An 18,336-nucleotide genomic window follows, 5' to 3' on the forward strand; every position below is an offset into this window, starting at 1 on the left:
GCCGTCTATCAGTTATGCTGGTGACCAGGTTCGGATGGGAAAACACATCTCAAGTTCCCAGCAATCTGTTTGCATCTGGGCCTTTTGAACAGGACTTGCTTGGGCCAGAGCCTTATTATCTTTGCTTTTCCCTTTTAACAGACATGGTTGATAACATGGTCACATATTGTCCTCCTAATGGCAAAAGTTTGGAAACATCTAATGTGGCTTTGGAAGTGAAGGGAAACAAATTCTGGGCAGGTTTTTATCTGTAACTGACCTTGAATGTGAGAATGGACAGAGATACTGCAGAGGCACAAAGCCAGCTGTGGGAGGGCTGGTAGGTTTCTCTCTCAGTGCCGCCTGGATCTCTGCTTATCGGTCCCTGAGCATTTGGTGCCTCTGCCTTCTAGAGAGTCAGGTTTTCTATAAACTTGCAGGGACTTTTCCTTCCTAGAGTGGGCATCTGCAATGGGATTTCATCAGTCATCCCCTGACAAAAGAATCTGTAGTGCTAAATGTTAATTTAAAGGTGGGGAATAAAAGGTAGGGATAGCCATGCATGGTGGCATAGGCCTGTAATTCCATTACTCTGGGAGGCCTAGGTGGGAGGATCTCAGTGTTTGAGCCCAGACTGGGCAGTTTAGCAGCTCAGTGAGGCCCTGTCTCAAAAATTAAAAACTAAAAAAGCCTGGGGATGTAGCTTAGTGCAAAGGCCCTGGGTTCAGATAAAAAAAACCTTAAAAACTAAAGCTGGTATTGACAGTTGTGGCCATTGGAATTGGGACTCTGCTCCTAAGAGTACAGAAGGCCCCTGGCTCACAGCAGGGCGGAGTTTTCAGGGCTGTTGACCTCATCAACTTCCCATCCTCTCCTCCATCCCCGCGTGGGTATGAGTCAGATCAGCCGTGTGTTCACCTGCAGGAAGGGTTGAGAGTGCAGAAGATGGCACAGATTGCAGCACATCCCGGCAGATTGGCAGATTCGCTGCTCCTCCACAGTGTTGTCCCATACGCATTTGGGGAGTGACTGAACCAGTCAGAGATCAACCCAAAAAAGAGCGGGGGAGATTTCGTGGCTCTCACTGTGTCTAGTCTTCTCCAGCCAAGCAAGGGCACAAAGAGCATCGGAAGGGTCAGCACATGGGCAGTGAGGAAGCTGGTTTGTATCGATCGTTAGGACTTAGGTGGGGAAAGGGACCTGTCTAGCCAGTGAAGTAGCTCTCAGCCCTGACTTCCCAGAAAGGGAGTCACAGGAAAGACGAGTATTTCCTGACGCAGATACCCACTAGCAGAGCACCCTTCTATGTTGGATCCTTCTCTGTCTTATCAAAACATAGGGCCTGAGGGAAAGAGAATGTTGGGTACACAAGGGGAAATTTTGGGCTCCTGTCAGAAGATAGAGTGATTCGTGCCCAAGGATTGATTAATTTGGGTGTGGACCAAAGATAGGTGCTTAGAAGAGGCTGAAGACTTCTGATTTGGGGCTTTTGGGATGGACCAGCACCCACTAGGGAGCTGGGGAGGCAATAATATTGTCACTCTTATTTTTTGGTGCTGGGGCTCAAACTCAGGACCTTGCGCTTGTGAGGCAGGCGGTGGAACCACTGAGCTAAATTCCCAGCCAAGATCGTCACTTTTGCTTATAAAAATGACCTCAAAATAGTCTGTGTAAGTTTTCCCACAGATGTTGTCCCATTGTAGAACTGTGGCATTGTGGCACATGTCTGTAATCCCAACACTCTGGGAAGCTGAGGCAAGAGGATCACAAGTTCAAGTCTAGCCTGGGGAACTTAGTAAGACCCTGTCTCAAAATTTAAAAATGGGCTGGAGATGTAGCTCAGTGCAAAGGCCTTAAATCCAATCCCCAGTATCATAAAAAACAAAATTCTACAGGTCTGACTAGCAGAGACTACCAGGTACGCTCTTAGGTCATTTTCAAGTAAAAATGCTAGTCTAAGAGTAAATCCCTGGAGTTTACTGTTAATGAGGACACCCAGACAGTGAGATATCAAGGAATTCTTTGTGTCTCTTGACTGGCCAACGTGTAGTCATGGTGAGGGAGAAGTCAGTTCAGATGTCAGAAATGGCAGCAGAGAACAGGAAGGCAGCAGCCGTAGGTGTTCTAGAATAGAATTCAGCAAATTGTCTTTCTGTATAGGGCCAGAGAGTAAATATTTTATGGGCCTTTAGGCAAAATTGAAGATACACGCGCACGCATGTGTGTGTGCACACATGTGCATATATACATGTATAAAATATATGAATAATTAATATATATTCTCATATCACACAAACTATTCTAATATATAATTATAATATTTAAATGTAATATAATATATATTAAAATATATATATGAGGCAAAACAAATTTCCATATATTTTTGGTTGACAAGACTCAATAGAGTGCCATTTTTGGTAATAATAGGTCTACTACCGAGAGGAATGGAATTCTTCTGAGGCAAGATAAGATTTCACTTAATTAGAATTTCAAAGTAGTGTTCTGCCTCATTAGATTGATTGCAAATCAGTAAAAGCCACTGTTAGGTCACAGGTCTGAAAACAAGGGTGGGTGATCATCAGCTGACCTCATTCTAGAATCAATCTAGGAAAATCCTACTGATTAACGATATCAGGTAACACTTCCTGCATATTGACCAGGCTTTTGTTATCTCACTGGATCCTTCAGTAACCTCCGTGACAGAGGTTATTAGTGATTTTTTTGTTTTTTCATTTTATCAGAAGGCCAGGAAAGAGAATGAGAGGGATGAGTACTTGCTTGAGGCTGTCCAAACGTCATCATTGGCAGTAGGGTTTATGCTCAGGTCTGTCTGAATTCAGGGTAATGGCTTGAAGTCACTAGGCAGAGGCATCCATGTGAGAAATTGTTGAGAAATGACACTGACGGTGACCGAGGCCCAGGTGCGATGCTGGACCTGTATAAATAACCCCTGTTTTTATTTTGGTTTCCTCTCCCATCTTCCTGTCACTCTGAACGATTGGTGTCATCACTCTGTAAGCACAAAGTGGTTGGTGGTATCTATTTAGGAATATCGGTGGTGAGAAATCTGGGAGGGAGGGAAACTGGTCCAGATGAAGCATCCTTAGTCTGAGAATCTAAAGTTGAAAATGCTCTGAAACCTCAAACTTCCAAGTCAGAAATGAGACTCACAAAGTTTCAGATTCTCAGATCAGAGATGTGCCTCCACCAGTCAAGTCTGTCCAGATGTTTTAAAATCTGAAACTTCTGAAATCTCAAATACTTCTGGTCCTGAGCATGTGGGATACTCCTCTGTAGTAAGGTAGGGTAGAGAAAGAACCTCAGGGAATCAGGAATATGATATCAGCTTCAATCAAAATCATCGGGCTGGGCACAGTGGTGCACACCTGTAATCCCAGCACTCTGGCAGGCTGAGGCAGGAGGATAATGAGTTTGAGCCCAGCACAGACAGTTTAGCAAAACCCTGTGTCAAAATAAAAAACTAAACGAGCTGGGTGTATAGCTCAGTGGTGGAATGCTTACCTCACATGTCTTAGGCCCTCCGTTCAATTTCTGTACCAGCACCAAAAAAACAAACAACAACAACAAAACAAACAAACAAAAAAACCAAATCAAACAAACTTCACCCAGTTGATAGACAACTTGTGACTTTGAACGCTGGACAGTTCAGACTGTTCTTTAGTTTCTGTCATTGATTTTTTTTTTTAATCCTACTACCTGCTTCTTTCTCATCTACTCACCAACTTTCTTTCCAATAATTGTGCAGTCTAAACCCTGTCCTAGATGGTGGCTGGGGTCTACTCTGTCCCTGCCTGACCACAGGTGCCCTCCAGACAACTTAGAAGACCTGCATGTGGCTGACCCGAGGCACGTTACCTTTGCTGGGCTGGGTGTTGGCCACCAGCATCTCAGAAGGAACCTGTACTTAACTGGGCTCGTGCCAGCACAGGCACACCCTAGGACCTGCTGGTCCACATACCCAACTGACTAGCCAGCAGCGCAGAATAGGGCATTTGAGCACCTCCCAAGCCACAATACAACTTTTTCCTCAGACCCTTTGTGCGATGTGACATGGTTCCAGCAGATCCCTGCATTTTTAGGAGCAGCTCCAAATTGACAAATAAAATGCCAACAATGTTTTCCTTAGGAATCTACTTTTTTTTTTTTTCATTAGTGGGGATTGAACCCAGGGCCTTTGCACTGAGCTGCATCCTTTGTCTTTAAAACAAATTTGGCTGGGGATTTAGCTTAGTGGTTCTGCTGCCTGCCCTGCAAGCGCAAGGTCCCAAGTTTGATCCCTGGTACCAAAAAAACAAATTTATTTTGAGATAGGGTCTATCTAAGTTTTCCAGGCTGGGCTCAAACTTCAGATCCTCCTGTCTCAGCCTCTCACAGTGCTGGTGTGTGTTTCACCATGCTTGGCTGAAACCCACAATTTATATAGTTATAGGGTAGGCACAGGTGAATTGGACATAGGTACAGTACATACTTATTTTTAGGGGCCTTGTGTGGGAAAGCCTTCTCCTTCCACAAATAATATTTTTTACCGGCCTATTTTTGTTCAAAATTCTGCAGCCGTAGATTTATTCTTTTGGCAAAGGATTGCCCTTCTCAGATTCTTCTTTCTAAAAGAAGAAGTCTCTGGGGGAGGTAGCATGAGAAATTACTGTAGTATGAACAGCTGTTAGATCCAGTCTTAATTTTTCTGTTTCATTTTTTTGAGACAGGGTCTGGCTAGCTGTGTAGTCCAGGCTGGCCTTGAACTCACTAAATGGCCCAAGCTGACCTAAAATTCATGATCCTCCTGTGTAGGGAATGGGGAAAGGGGATGTTACTGGAACCTCTGCAGTAAGTCCTAGTCTCCTGTGAGCTTCGACAGCACAAGGCTAATTAACTTATTATACAGGAAAGATAGAAAAACTGAGACTTTGAGAAGAAGCTCAGCTTTGGGCCTGATCAGTGCTGCTCTGGTGGCAAAGACAAAATCCCTCCGACCTGCCACACCTTTATTCAGTACATCTGGAGAAACAAATGTAACAAATGGCTGAGGACAGAAAGTTTAGTACATGGGAAAAAACAAATGTAACAGATGACTTGGGGCAGAGGAAATCCTAGATCAATGAAAAACTATGCAGATAAGATTTTGTTCCTCCCAGGATGTCTACACAGTTGGTGTGATCCTGCTCTGGAGCATCACAGCATCACTGGACCATTGAGGTCTTAGCTGTGGAGTTATGTCTCAAAATGCCATAGCTGGCCTGTAGACAGGAGAACTAGGCCTAACTAAATGATTTTTCCCCCAAAGTATATAGAACTGCTCCCGACACTCCTGTCTCAGTCTTTTGAGTGCTAGGATTTTAGGTGTGAGCCCCAACACCTGGCTAAAAATGTTTTTTTGTTTTTTGGGGGTTTTTTTGGTCCCGGGGATAGAACTCGGGACCTGGCACTTTCGAGGTAGGCAGCGGAACCACTGAGCTAAATCCCCAGCCCTAAAAATGTTTTTTTTAATTGACAGATAAGCATATATATGTATTTGTAGGATATTGTGTGTGTGTGTGTATGTGTATGGTGTATACACTGGGGATTAAGCCCAGGACCTAGTGCATGCTAAGTATGGGTTCTATCACTGAGTGACATTCCCAGATAGGAGATACACTGTATTTTCATAAAAGGGAAGATGGCATCTTGGATGCTATGGTACCAACAGTAGAGGGCATTTCAGGAGACAAGAAAGAAATTAAGAAATGTGAGGAGAAGTCAGGTGTGGTGGTGCACACCTCAGCACTCGGAGGCTGAGGCAGAAGGACTGCCGTCAGTTGGAGGCCGGCCTGGGCTACATAGTGAGTTCAAGGCCACCCTGAACTATGTAGTGAGACCCTGTCTCAAGAAAAGAGGAAAAGAAAGAAAGGAAGGGATGAAGGAAGAAAGAAAAGGAAGGAAGGAAAGGAGAGGAGAGGAGAAGCAAGATAAGCAAGTTTAGCAAGTGCTTCCAGCATTTTTCTGAGTGCTCCACTGGACTCACTCCTTTAATTGCCCAGCAGCCCTGTGAAGTAGATATTTTCATCACTCCCATTTTATAGATGAGGAAATGGAGGCTAAGATGGGGTAAGTAATTTGCTCAGTGCTACAAAGCTATTAAGTGGAGTCCATGGTATTTCCTATTTTTCAGTATGATATGTGGTATGATCAAAAAAATTGAATGTTTAAATTTTTAAAAAATGTATTATAGTGAAAGACATTGCCATTAATCCTCCTGAGAACATTTCCCTTTGAGTCAAACACACCCCATTGTTCTTGCCACCTTCTGAAGCAGTTCTGGAAGTATTTTGTGAGTGTCTAATTTAGTTTGCTATCATGGCTGCCTCAGTGTCCCAAACTGATTCAAAACATTTACCTTTCACAGTCATTTTGACTTTGAGGAAGAGCCAGAGCCCCTTGGTGCCAGAACTGGTGAATAAGGCTGATGAGGACGTAGTAATGTTTTTACAAGCCTGCCTTTCTGTTGCATGACATGAAGCCTCAGCATTCACTGTATTTTTAATCACATCTTGTAAAGACACTTAGGAAAGAGGACTACCAGAACTGCTTCAGAAAGTGGGAAGAACAATGGGATAAGTGTGTTTTAAGCAAGGGAGAGTATTTTAAGGGGGATTAATGACAATGTGTGTCTTTTATTGTAATTCCACTTAAACATACACTATTTCTTTCTTTTCTTTTTTTTTTGGTACTGGGGATCGAACTTGGGACCTTGCACTTTTGAGGCAAGTGGCGGAACCACTGAGCTAAATCCCAGGCCCTATACACTATTTCTGTTTTCCTTTTTTTTCATACACTATTTCTTGATCAGCTCATGTATTATGCTGGGGGTCCCCCAGGGCTTCCCTGGGTTCCGTGATTCTATAGCAGGACTCACAGACTTTAGCATGTGGCATCATTTATTACAGTAATAGCAACATCAGCCAAGAGAAAAAGCATGTGAGATGAAGTCCAGGGGAAACAAGGCAGGAGCTTGCACAAGTCAACTCATTCTGGGGTTGCACAGGACATTTTTGGATTTCCCCAGCAATGAGTATGGCAACACATAGCAGAGGTCTGCCAGGGAAATTTACCAGAGGTTCAGAGCCCCCCCCCCCCCACTTTTTTTTTTAACTGAGAGCTGGTCTGTCTACTGCATACCAAACTTCCAGATTTCTGGAAGGAAAGGCATTCAGTAAAAATGAAGGACAGCGAGCTATTTTTTATTAATCCATCCTGAGACTGGTGAGAATCTGTGTTCCTAGATACCACCAAGGGCTGACCTTGCAACAAGCAGGCCTGAACAGGGTAACAGGCTTGGTCTTGCCGTGCTATGTCTTTTCTGCCCATATATATTTTCTACTATGTATTGGGGTTTTTTCCCCCCTTGTGGTACTGGGAATTGAACCCAGGAGTTTTGCACTGAGTTACATCCATAGCCCTTTGTAAAATATTTTATTCTGAGGCAGGGTCTCACACTAAGTCACTGAGTTATCCAGGGTAGGCTTGAACTTGTGACCCTCTTGCCTCAGCCCTGAAGAGTGTTGGGATTATAGGCATGCATCTCTACCCGTGGCTCTGTGGTGTTTGTTCGTAATTTATTTATTTGGTACCAGGGATTGAACTCAGGACCTTGCACTTGAGAGGCAGGCGGCAGAACCACTGAGCTAAATCTCCGGCCCTGTTTGGTTTTTTTTTTTGTTTTTGAGACAGGGTCTTGCTATGTAGCCCAGGTTGGCCTTGAGCTCACTATGTGGGTCGAAGCTGGCCTCAAACTCGTGGCAGTCCTCCTGCCTCAGCCTCCCTAGTGCTGGGATTACAGGCATCCGTCACCATGCTGGGCTGTGGTATTTTTAAAAAGCATCAAATTTTACTTTTCTTGTTCTATAAAGACCTATTCCCCTGCTAAATCTCACAGGATCCTCTGGGATCAAATGAGAGCACGAGTCAGGGCAGTTAGGGCAGGGTTTGTCACAGTGTCTGCTGGGTGCCGCTCTCTTCAGTGGCTGCTTTAGGAGCATGGATGTGTCTGTTGCATCTGGTACGGTGGTCCAGTGAATGCACGAGTGATTCACATCACCCTATCCCCTGTCGTTCCCAGGTGGCCCCAGTCACATTGAGGTCAACATCTCAGCCACCGGCACTCTGCCCAATGGCACCCTGTATGCCGTCAGGGGCTCGCAGGTGGACTTCAGCTGTCGCAGCAGCGCCCAGCCCCCACCCGTGGTTGAGTGGTGGTTCCAGGCCCATTCCAGCCCTGAGTCCTTTGGAACCAACCTGACGGTCACCTACTTCACGCTGCTATTAATGTCGCAAAATCTTCAAGGGAACTACACCTGTCTGGCCACCAACACACTCAGCGGGAGACATCGCAAGGTGATCACCGAGCTACTGGTCTACTGTGCGTAAGAAGCGCTCCCCTCCCCTGCGTTTTCCCCCGCCCCCTCCACGGCACGTGTGTGTTTGCACCTTTTCCTTTTGTCCTAAGAGGCGTGGCCTGCTGCACAGGCCGAGTGTGGCTCTGTGGCTCCCTTGTGACACACGCACTGCTCAGTGTCACACCTTCTGGAAGCTTGCAGCTAACCATGGCTGCAGAAGAGTCTCACGCTCATACTGAGCCTCATGTATTCTTTTTTTCATTTTTTAAAAATAGCAACGAGGGCCGGGGATTTAACTCAGTGGTTCCAGCGCCTGCCTCGCAAGCGCAAGATCCTGAGTTCGATCCCTGGTACCAAAAAAAAAAAAAAAAAAAAAATAGCGACGAAACTGAGCACGATGGTACACACCTCTAATCCCAGCACTCTGGGAGGCTGAGGCAGGATGGCAAGTTTGAGTCCAGCCTGGGAAACTTTAGCGAGACTCAGTCTCAAAATAATAAATAAAAAAAGTCTGGGGATGCAGCTCAGTGTGAAGGCCCTGGGTTCAATTCCCAGAACTGTGAAAAACAAAAAGTGAAAGAATGTTATTGGCATTCAGGTACGTTCATAACGCTGTGCAGCTGCCACCTCTGTCTAGTGGTTAGTTGGCTCACAGTTTTGGAGTTTTCAGTCCATGACTGATTGTACCCATTGCTTTGGACCCGTGGTGGACAGGACATTGTGGTGGGAGTGAGTGGCAGGGGAAGCCTGTTCATTTCATGGCTGGGTACAAAACAGATCTAGGAAGAGGAAGGGGATAGATAGGGTCCAACAATACCTTCAAGGGCATGGCCCTTTCTCTTGGTTCCTACACCCTCCAGCTAGCGCCAAGCTGGGGATTAAGCCCTGATCTCAGTGGGGCTCTGGGGGCATTCCAGATGCAAATTATAGCAAATGTCAAAACGTTTTCATTGCCTCAAATGGAAACTTCCAGTTGACTAAGCAGTCACACCCATTTTCTGTCCTCCCCAGCCCCTGACAAACACTGTGTTCCACCTGTATGGGTTGATCTGTTCTGGATGTTTCATGTGAATGGTTTGTAACAATATCTGGCTTTCTGTGTCTGGCTCCTTTCATTTTGCATAATGTGTTCAAGGGCCACAGGAGACTCCCCGTGACCCGCGTTGTACTAAGTGTTGGTACTTCATTTCTTTACATGGCTGAGTACCAGTCAGTATGGAGACACTGATGTTTATTTATCCATTCATCCGTCTGTATCCACGCTTTTCAGAAGCACAATGAGCCTGTCCATGAGTTTATTTTGGAGGTGGGGAAACACCAACCAAACACTCCTATATGTAAATATCTTGGCTAAAAACCACTGCAGAGGGCTGGGAATTTAGCTCAGTTGTTATGCCCGCTGTCGTGCAAGTGCAAGGACCCGAGTTCGATCCCCGGTAACCCCCCCCAAATTAATAAAAATAAAAACCACTGTAGAAATGCTGAGTGCACTCATAATCCATGCTAATGAAAGGGAACATGGGAACAAGACATGAGTGGGCAGGATAATGACACACTGCTTAATTTGTATGTTATTCACAGCTTTTATAAGTCTGTGTTTTTTAACATAAATGACATTTATAGTATACAAAGTGACACATGCTTGTAGGAAATGAGAGATGAGCTTAAAGAAGAAAATAATCATTCTAACCATTAGTTTTGGTATTTTCCCAGTAATTTTTCTTGTCAGTGTTATATATATCCACCCATTCATATAAAATCCAACTTTATTTCTGTTTGAGTTTTTTGTTTGTTTAGTTTCTTTTTAGTTTTTGAGACAGGATCTCTCTGTACCACCCCCTCCCCCCCAAGCTGGGATTTCAGGCATGCTCCACCACACCCGGCCCAAATTTATTTCTATTTGTATAACATAAAGTATGCCAACCTGTTTAACAAATGTACGTATTATACTGGATGTGTTGGAGGTGGGACGACTGTCTCCCCCTCTGGTAACTTCATGATCTTCATTTGCCCTTGGGCGCAAAGGCAACCACTGGTAGTTTCTGGGGCCAGCACTGTCGGGTGGTAGAACTTCCTTGGATTCAGGAAGTGTCTTGTTCTGTGTGATCTAACACAGCAGCCCAGGGATTCCATAGTGCTGCAATGTGGATAGCGGGATGGAGGAAATGCATTTGCAGTTTTCGTTTAAATAGCCACACACAGCTGGAGAGAAATGAAAGGCAAACGCAAGCCATTCCTCAGAGATTTAACACCTAGCAGAAGAAACCTGGCGGTTGCAGGTGCTCCTCCGTGTTAGGTTTGTGCTAGGTGTTATTTCGAAGTAGACTCTCCAAGCCCCCGTTTCTTTAACCCTTAGTGCCAGCCCGGTGGCTGCTGCTATCTGAGTTTGCCGTTAAACCCTTTGTTCCCTTTTGGTGTTTTGCAGTGCCCCCTCCATCACCTGTGGAGTGCTCAGCAGAGATATCAGCAGGATCGTCCACACTGAAGCTCACCTGTCGCTGGGATGGGGGCTACCCTGACCCTAACTTCCTTTGGACAGAAGAGCCAGGAGGGGCGATTGTGGGGAAGTCAAAGCTGGGGGTGGAAGTGCTGAACCGGTCCCAGCTGTCGGATGGCAGGAAGTTCAAATGCGTCGGGAGCCACATCGTAGGGCCAGAGTCGGGAGCCAGTTGTGTGGTGCAGATCAGTGAGTCTGTCTTGCTTTGTCCTGGGTTGGGGTTCACTTGCTTTCCTTTCTTCTGTGAGGATCCTTTGAAAGTAGTTCTGGGAAAGAAACTCCAGTGTGTCAGAGTGAACTGAATCCCTTCCCTTTCTTCCTTCCTTCCTTCCAAACTTTAAAGATGCCTCGCTAAGATTCTTGGTTTTAGCTGAAGCACTTTTCACTCAGGAAATAACAATTGAGCACCCACTGTGTACCAGGTAGAGTAAGTAGATATTGAGGGTAGAGCAATGAACAGGATTGACAAGGTTCATCCATTAATTATGTATTATTACTTAACAGTTTAACGCCCAATTTAGTGGCTTAAAACAATAACTGTTTGGTAGCCAGGTGTGGTGTCGCACTCCTGTAATCCCAGGACTTGGTAGGCTGAGGCAGGAGGATTGCCATGAGTTCGAGGCCAGCCTGGTCTACATAGTGAATTCAAGGCCAGTCTGAACTGCATAGCATGACTGTTTTAAAAAAAAAAAAAGGAAGTAGCTGGGACTGCTGCTGTGCACTACTATGTACTGCATCTCCCGATCAGTGGTACATAGGCTCACACTGAAGAAGCCAGCTTATCTCACAATAAGCTGCCGTTTTACCCAGACCTATGTGTGAAGGCTGCGATATTCTGTCCTCTTTTAGATCTCCAAGGGACCTCATCTCTTCTGCAGCCACTTGCCCACCCTTGCCCACAGGAAACCCAAGCTAAACTCTCTGAATAGATCCCATGCTGGCCAAATATGGGTAACATAGCTCTTTGCGGAGCGAATGCTCTGCTTGGCAAAAGTACAGTCACACGTGATATTTGTTTGGGGCTGAGGAGGGGCTACCTGGGACATTGTTTAAGGAGAAGGCAGAGCATTTTGGAAACTTTGGTTTGGGAGCTCCAAACTATATACATATGGATGAAGTTTGTTACTGCTGTTGGCTTCATGACCCCAACAGAAAATGGAGTTAACCATGGAGAGGGAAAGTGATTTGGCAGCACGTAAGACCCTGATGGTTGATCCAAGAAAGGGGGCTCCCATGTGAGTTTCCAAAGAAGACTCGGTAGCGGGGAAAGGATCTCTTCTGTTGCACCGACCTTGAGAGAGGTGTGTAGGCTGTTCCCGAGTCCTCATCCTGGCCCCTTTCCCTCTTCCTTCCCTTTCCCTCTTCCCAAGATGCCAGCTGTGAAACCCTAGATTCTGCTTTGGAATAGCTGCCAAGGGAAACATGTTTCACCATCCCGGGTAGGATCCCAGTGTGCCACTCTCTGTCCTTCAGATGCTGGAAGTGTGCACTTCATGAATCCAAGAAGAATCTGCTGCCCTGCACAGAGGGTGTGGAAACAAATGGATTGCTATGGTGGCCCTTATAGCTGCTCGTGTTCTGTTCAAATCAGACCCGAGGGCACAGGAATGCCAGGTTCTAAGTTTTCTAGGGCAGATTCCCAGAAGTCCATGTCACCATCCCTGGAACCTGTAAATTTTACTTTCCATGGTGCAAGGGACTTTGCCAATGAAGTTAAGGATATTGAGTTGGGGACAATGCCCTGAGTTCTCCAGATGGGCCCAATATGACCACAAGGAGCCATATGAGAGGAAGGCAGGTCTGACCCGATCACAGAAGCAGAGTTTGGAATGAGGCTAGGAAGGGCCCAAAGTGTGCAGGGAGCCTCTAGAAACCCAAAAGGCAGAGGAATGGATCTCCTCTAGAGCATCCAGAAGGAACCAGCTCTGCCAACACCTTGATTTTAGTCCCGGAAGATCATTCTGACTTCTGACCTCCAGAACGTAGGTGAATAAGTTTATTGTTTTAAGCCACTAAGTTTGTAGTAATTTGTCACATCAGCAGTAGGAAACAAACATAGCTGCTCTGCCCTGCTGTCCTCTGGAACACCTTGGGGGACCATGTGTCCATATTTTATGTGATCAGCATGGTTATTTCACAGTGGTGCTGGTAGCATTGAGGTAAGATTGTGGATTACAAGGCCTGACTGCTTGGGTTTGTGTCTTACCTAGAAAAACCAGCTTATTCTGGTCTCTTCAGAATTTTCCTGGTTTTAGCACTGGGAAAGCCCCACATCTCAGAGACTACTCTTTAGTCTTGAGTAAAGAGGGACAGTTGTTCACTCTAAATTCTAGCTATATATCTTATTTAGTTGTGTGACTTTGAGCAAGTTGCTTAAGTTTCTCTGTGCCTCAGTGTACTCCCTGTGAATGAGAATAATAACAAGGTTGTTGTAATAATGAATTAGGTTAATACATGTAAAAGCACCTAGCACTTAGAAAATGCTCAATAAATGTTAGCTTTTATTCTGTAGGACCAGGTATAGGACAGAAATTCCTGGAGTTGTGTCATTAGAAAGGAAATAATATTCTTGAAGATCTCAGGGTATGGCTTGTATTTGTCTAAACATTTGTCTTTTTTTAAAAAAAACTTCTTCTGATTACCAGGGATCCCCTCCCTTTTCTCGGAGCCCATAAAAACTTGCTTTGTGGGGGGCAATGTGACACTCACCTGCCAGGTAACTGCAGCCTACCCCCCTGCCGAGATCCAGTGGCTAAGGAACCTGACCCAGCCCGAGATGGTCATCCAGCCGGACAGCCACTATTTCATTGCCCAGAATGGCCAGAGCTCCACCCTCACAATCCACAACTGCTCCCAGGACCTGGATGAGGGCTACTACATCTGCCGGGCTGAGAACCCTGTGGGGGTGAGGGAGGTGGACATCTGGCTGAGTGTGAAAGGTGAGTGATGGAGAGGAGGAGGGTTGAGAGCGTCAGGGCCCCTTGCAGCAGTATGGGGACAGCCTGGTGCCCCTCACGGGCCTTTGCCAACTGGTAGATTGCAAGAATGCTTGTCTGTGGCTTGACGAGGTGACTAGAAAAAAATTGCTGTCCGATCCTAAAAGCACTAACATTTGCATGAGAGAGAAAAAAAATTATGCAGTACATCTTATGTTACCAAAGAATATATATATAGCATCTGTAAGTTGGGAAGCATAACAGTAAAATGAACACCCAAAAGAATAGCATGCCACTTAAGATACTGAGCAGCGCTGAGACTGATGAAGTGCCCTAAGGGCAGTGAGGCCAGATTTAGTAAACAACACAAGAACCAAAAACACTTCAATATGAATTTCAGAAAAACAGAATTTTGAAAAAAGTATCAATATGCCTCAAATAGTTCATAGAACATACTTATGCTAAAAAGTTATTATTCATCTGAAATCCAAATTTCATGAGGCATGTCATATTTTACCCACAGTCCTACTTGGAGGCCCCTTCCTAGTCTCATCCTGGGCCTCACACAGAGGATAACCACTACCTAGAGTTTCTTGTTTTATTTTTTAAAAAAGCCTTTACTATGTAAATGCACGTATAGTCAACTCTCTGTTACTGTGACAAACTACTTGAAGTATACAAGTTAAAGAAGAAAAGATTTATTTTGGCTTATGGTTTCAGAGGTGTCAGTCCATAATCACTTAGCATCTCTTTGGGCCTTTGGTAAACATCAATGGCAAGGAGCCTATGGTGGGGGCCAGCTGCTTATATCATGGTGGCCAAGAAACAAAGACAGAAGGGGACCAGGTCCCAGTATAGCCTTCCAGGGCACACACCATACAACCTAACTTCCTCTAACTAGGCCTTCCCTCCTAGTGTTTGCATCCTTCCAATCAGCTGGGAACCAAGTTTTCACATGAACCTTTGGGGTACATTTAAGATCTAAACCATAACAGTATATGTTTCTAAATAATACTTGTTTTTATTTATTTTTGGTCATCATGATTACATATCCTCTATTTTTTTTGATCTGTGTCCTCTCTAGATTTATTAATCATGTCTTGCACCATGAGCAAAATCTTTGCTGTTATCTGAGTAATTATTTCTGATTTCATTTTTCCCAGATCCTCTTTTATTTCCAGTTCAGAGAGTCTAGGTGGTTGAGTATCAGATTGTTCCATCTCATTTCTCTTTGGGGTTGCTGTAGGTGATCTGGAAGTCTGTTTTTGAGGCTTGTTTATGTGTTTTCTCATTTCCACGGCGGAGGGGGGTGGGGGTGTGTTTCTGGCACCCATGCAGCTCACCTTCTCTGCCCTAGGAGCTTGGGATGGCGGTGGGGGAGCTTCCTTCCGGGTGCTGAGACCAGCTCACCTCTGCCCTATCGTGGTTACATATCATACGAAACTATGGAGCTAGTAAAAAGATCAGGAGGTGCCAGGGATTGTGGAGGATGAGGAGGTTTAAGCAGAAAGAGCCTGCGTTTTCAGGGCAGTGGAAATCCTCTGTATATGATAATGATGAACACCTGTCAGTCATTAGCCACTTGTTGGAACCTGTAGAATGTAGACCATCAAGAGTGACCTCTAATGTAAACTGTGATGTGTTGGTATAGGTTCAGCAGTTGTGAGAAACGTACTTGGCATCCTGACGGTGAGGGAGGCCGGATGTGTAGGGGGGAGATGGGCTGTACAGGAACTCTTCTTTCTGGCCAAGTTTCTTAGGAACCTAAAACTCCTCTACATTTTTTTTCTAAAAAAACAATTGTTACCTACATACACAGTGTTTTATGACTTGCCTGTTTCACTCCACGTTTTGTTTCTGGGATTTATTCATGTCAATGGGTGTCATAATACTTTGTACCTCTTTTCTGCTGTATAATTCTCCACTGTGTCATCTTTCCACAACTAGGTTATTCATTTTCTTGCTGATGGATGTTTGTGTTGTTTCTGATTTTTGTTGTTGTTTTGTTGTTATGATAAACAGCGCTGCTATGGATATCTTTTACTCTGCTGCTTATGTACATGTATACAGGTACCCAGGCAAATCTTTCTGTAGGATATGTATAGGGATTATGAAGGATGTACATTTTAATCTGTATGAGAGAATACAAACGTATTTTCCAATTATTTTCATTCCAAGCAGTATATGAGTAGTGAATTTTTCCCCACAATTTTTTTTTTTTCAGTATTGGGGATCGAACTCGGGTCCTTGTGCCTACGCAGCAGGCGCGAAACCACTGAGCTAAATCCCCAGCCCTTTTCCCCACATTTTTACCAATAGGCTTTGTAATTTTGCCCATCTAGTGTGTGAAAAATGGAATCTCAGTGTGGTTCTAATTTGAGTTTCTCTGATTGCCAGCATAGTTTTGAACATCATTTCTCATGTTTATTTACTATTTGTGTTTTTTTCTTGTGGGAAATACATATTTTTATCTTGACATTTTCTCTTTTCCAGTAGATGTCTAGGAGTTCTTTAGAAATTCCTCATACTGGTCCGGGGATTTAGCTCAGTGTTTCTGGCGCTTGCCTTGAAAGCGCAAGGTCCCGAGTCTGATCCCCAGTACTGAAAAAAAAAAAAAAAAAAAAAGGAAATTCCTCATACTAATTCCTTGTTAGTTTTCACATGTTAACCAATCCTACCTCCTGTTAGTTTGTTGTCTTTTCTGTTTTATCATATCCTTTAATAGATGTTCTCATTTTAATGTAGTTGATTTTATGAAACATTTTTTAGATCATTAGCAATTTGTTTTTTGTGGTACTAGGGATTGAACTCAAGATTTTTGTACTGAGCTAGAGTTACATCCCTAGCTGTTTTGTTTTGTTGAGATAGGGCCTTGCTAAGTTGCCCAAGTAGGATTTGAGCTTATGATCCTCCTACCTTAGCCTCGCAAATGTGGGATTGTAGGTATGTGACTAACACCATGTCTGGGTAATCAGTAGCAATTTTTGTTTTAAGAAACCTGCTGGCTGTGGTGCCACACACTTGTACTCCCAGCAGTTGTGAGGATCAGGAAGGAGGATCGCCAAGAGTTCAAGGCCAGCCTGGGCTATACAGTGAGTTCAAGACCATCCTAAACTACGTAGCAAGATCCTGCCTCAACACAAACAAACAAGCAACAACAAAATTTCCATTCCAGAGTCACAGAGATACTTTCTTCTAAAACGTTTAGCATTTTGACTTTCATAGTTGTCTTTTATTAACATAGAATTGATTTTTGTAAATGGTGAGAGGTGGGGATCAAGTTTTATTTTTTTTCCTCCTCCACATTTGGGTAACTATTTGTTCCAGCACCATTTCTCAGATGATGTTTCCTTTGTTCACTAATCTGTCCTGTATCAAGTTTCTTTATATGTGTGGGCCTACATGCATTGTATCTGTTCTATTATTGCTCTTTTTACCATGTCACTAGTAACTCACATTCTTACTTACCATGGCTTTAAAAACAATCTTGATAGTTGGGAATGGTAGCACATGCTTGTAATCCCAGCACTCTGAGAGGCTGAGGCAGGAGAATCATAAGTTCGAGCCCAGCCTGGCAACTTAGTGATTTTAGTGATACCCTATCTCAAAAAAACTAAAACAAAAAAATAAGCAAAAGCCCTGGATTCAATCTCCAGTAAGTTAAGAGGCCAAAACAAAACAAAACAGTTTTGATGAAGCTGGGTGTGGTGGTGTGTGCACGTAATCCTGGCACTGGAGAGGCTACTGAGGCAGAAGGATTGCAAGTTTAGCCTAGGGTATAAGGTGAGTTCAGGTTCAGTTTGGACTACATGTCAAGACATTTCAAAAAAATGAAAAACAAGCAAAACAACAACAACAACAACAGAAACCAGTCTTGAGGACTGGTTTTGTTTGTTTGTTTGTTTTAGTACTGGGGATTGATCTCTGGCATCGAAGATCCAAGGCAAGCACTCTATTGATGAGCCACACCTCAGCCCAATGCAGAGATGTGAACTTTCTAGGGTTCTTTCCCATTGGGTGCTTCATTTGATCCCCACAAACTTTTTGAAGTGATGAGATGAGCTCTTTACTTGCATTAGATAAAAATCCTAGAACTGGACTTAGCGAGAGGGGAGGTATTGCTTTCCTAGTTGGATATGTGTTAAGTGGATGACAACAATGGTGTGATTTGTCATTACAGAGCCTGTAAACATTGGGGGCATTGTGGGAACCATTGTCAGCCTCCTGCTGTTGGGACTGGCCATTATCTCAGGGCTTATGTTGTATTACAGTCCTGTGTTCTGCTGGAAAGGTAAGGGCTTCCTGGATCCCTTTGTTTCTCTTTCAAGCTTCTTAAAAAGGTGTGGGTGAGGGAAGGCTGCCGCTGGTATATTCATTCCTACCTTGCAGTCCTATCCTATAGAATTCTTCATTCAATCAGGACATGGAATAAGGCCCCTGAATGTGTCCCTGAATACCCTGTCACTTCTCATGTTTGGTCAGTTTTTCATGTGTTGATCTTTTGTAAATGTTAGTTTGATTAAAAACCTTT

At 44.3% G+C, this 18,336-nt stretch overlaps 1 protein-coding gene across 1 annotated transcript in view; it reads left to right on the top strand.

The window, feature by feature from the left end:
- The window catches only part of Vsig10 (V-set and immunoglobulin domain containing 10), a 35,183-nt gene that overhangs the window by 10,258 nt on the left and 6,589 nt on the right, over nt 1–18,336 (top strand). Inside the window, exons 3-6 of the mRNA XM_004843695.4 lie at nt 8,096–8,395; nt 10,798–11,058; nt 13,515–13,808; nt 17,986–18,096. Of these exons, the coding sequence (XP_004843752.1) occupies nt 8,096–8,395; nt 10,798–11,058; nt 13,515–13,808; nt 17,986–18,096 (966 nt within the window). The remainder of the gene's footprint in view (nt 1–8,095; nt 8,396–10,797; nt 11,059–13,514; nt 13,809–17,985; nt 18,097–18,336) is intronic.

This window comes from Heterocephalus glaber, unplaced genomic scaffold (genome assembly GCF_053883595.1).
Source record: "Heterocephalus glaber isolate CG9 unplaced genomic scaffold, H.glaber_assembly_v1.0 deba00001687, whole genome shotgun sequence".
NCBI lineage: Eukaryota > Metazoa > Chordata > Mammalia > Rodentia > Bathyergidae > Heterocephalus > Heterocephalus glaber.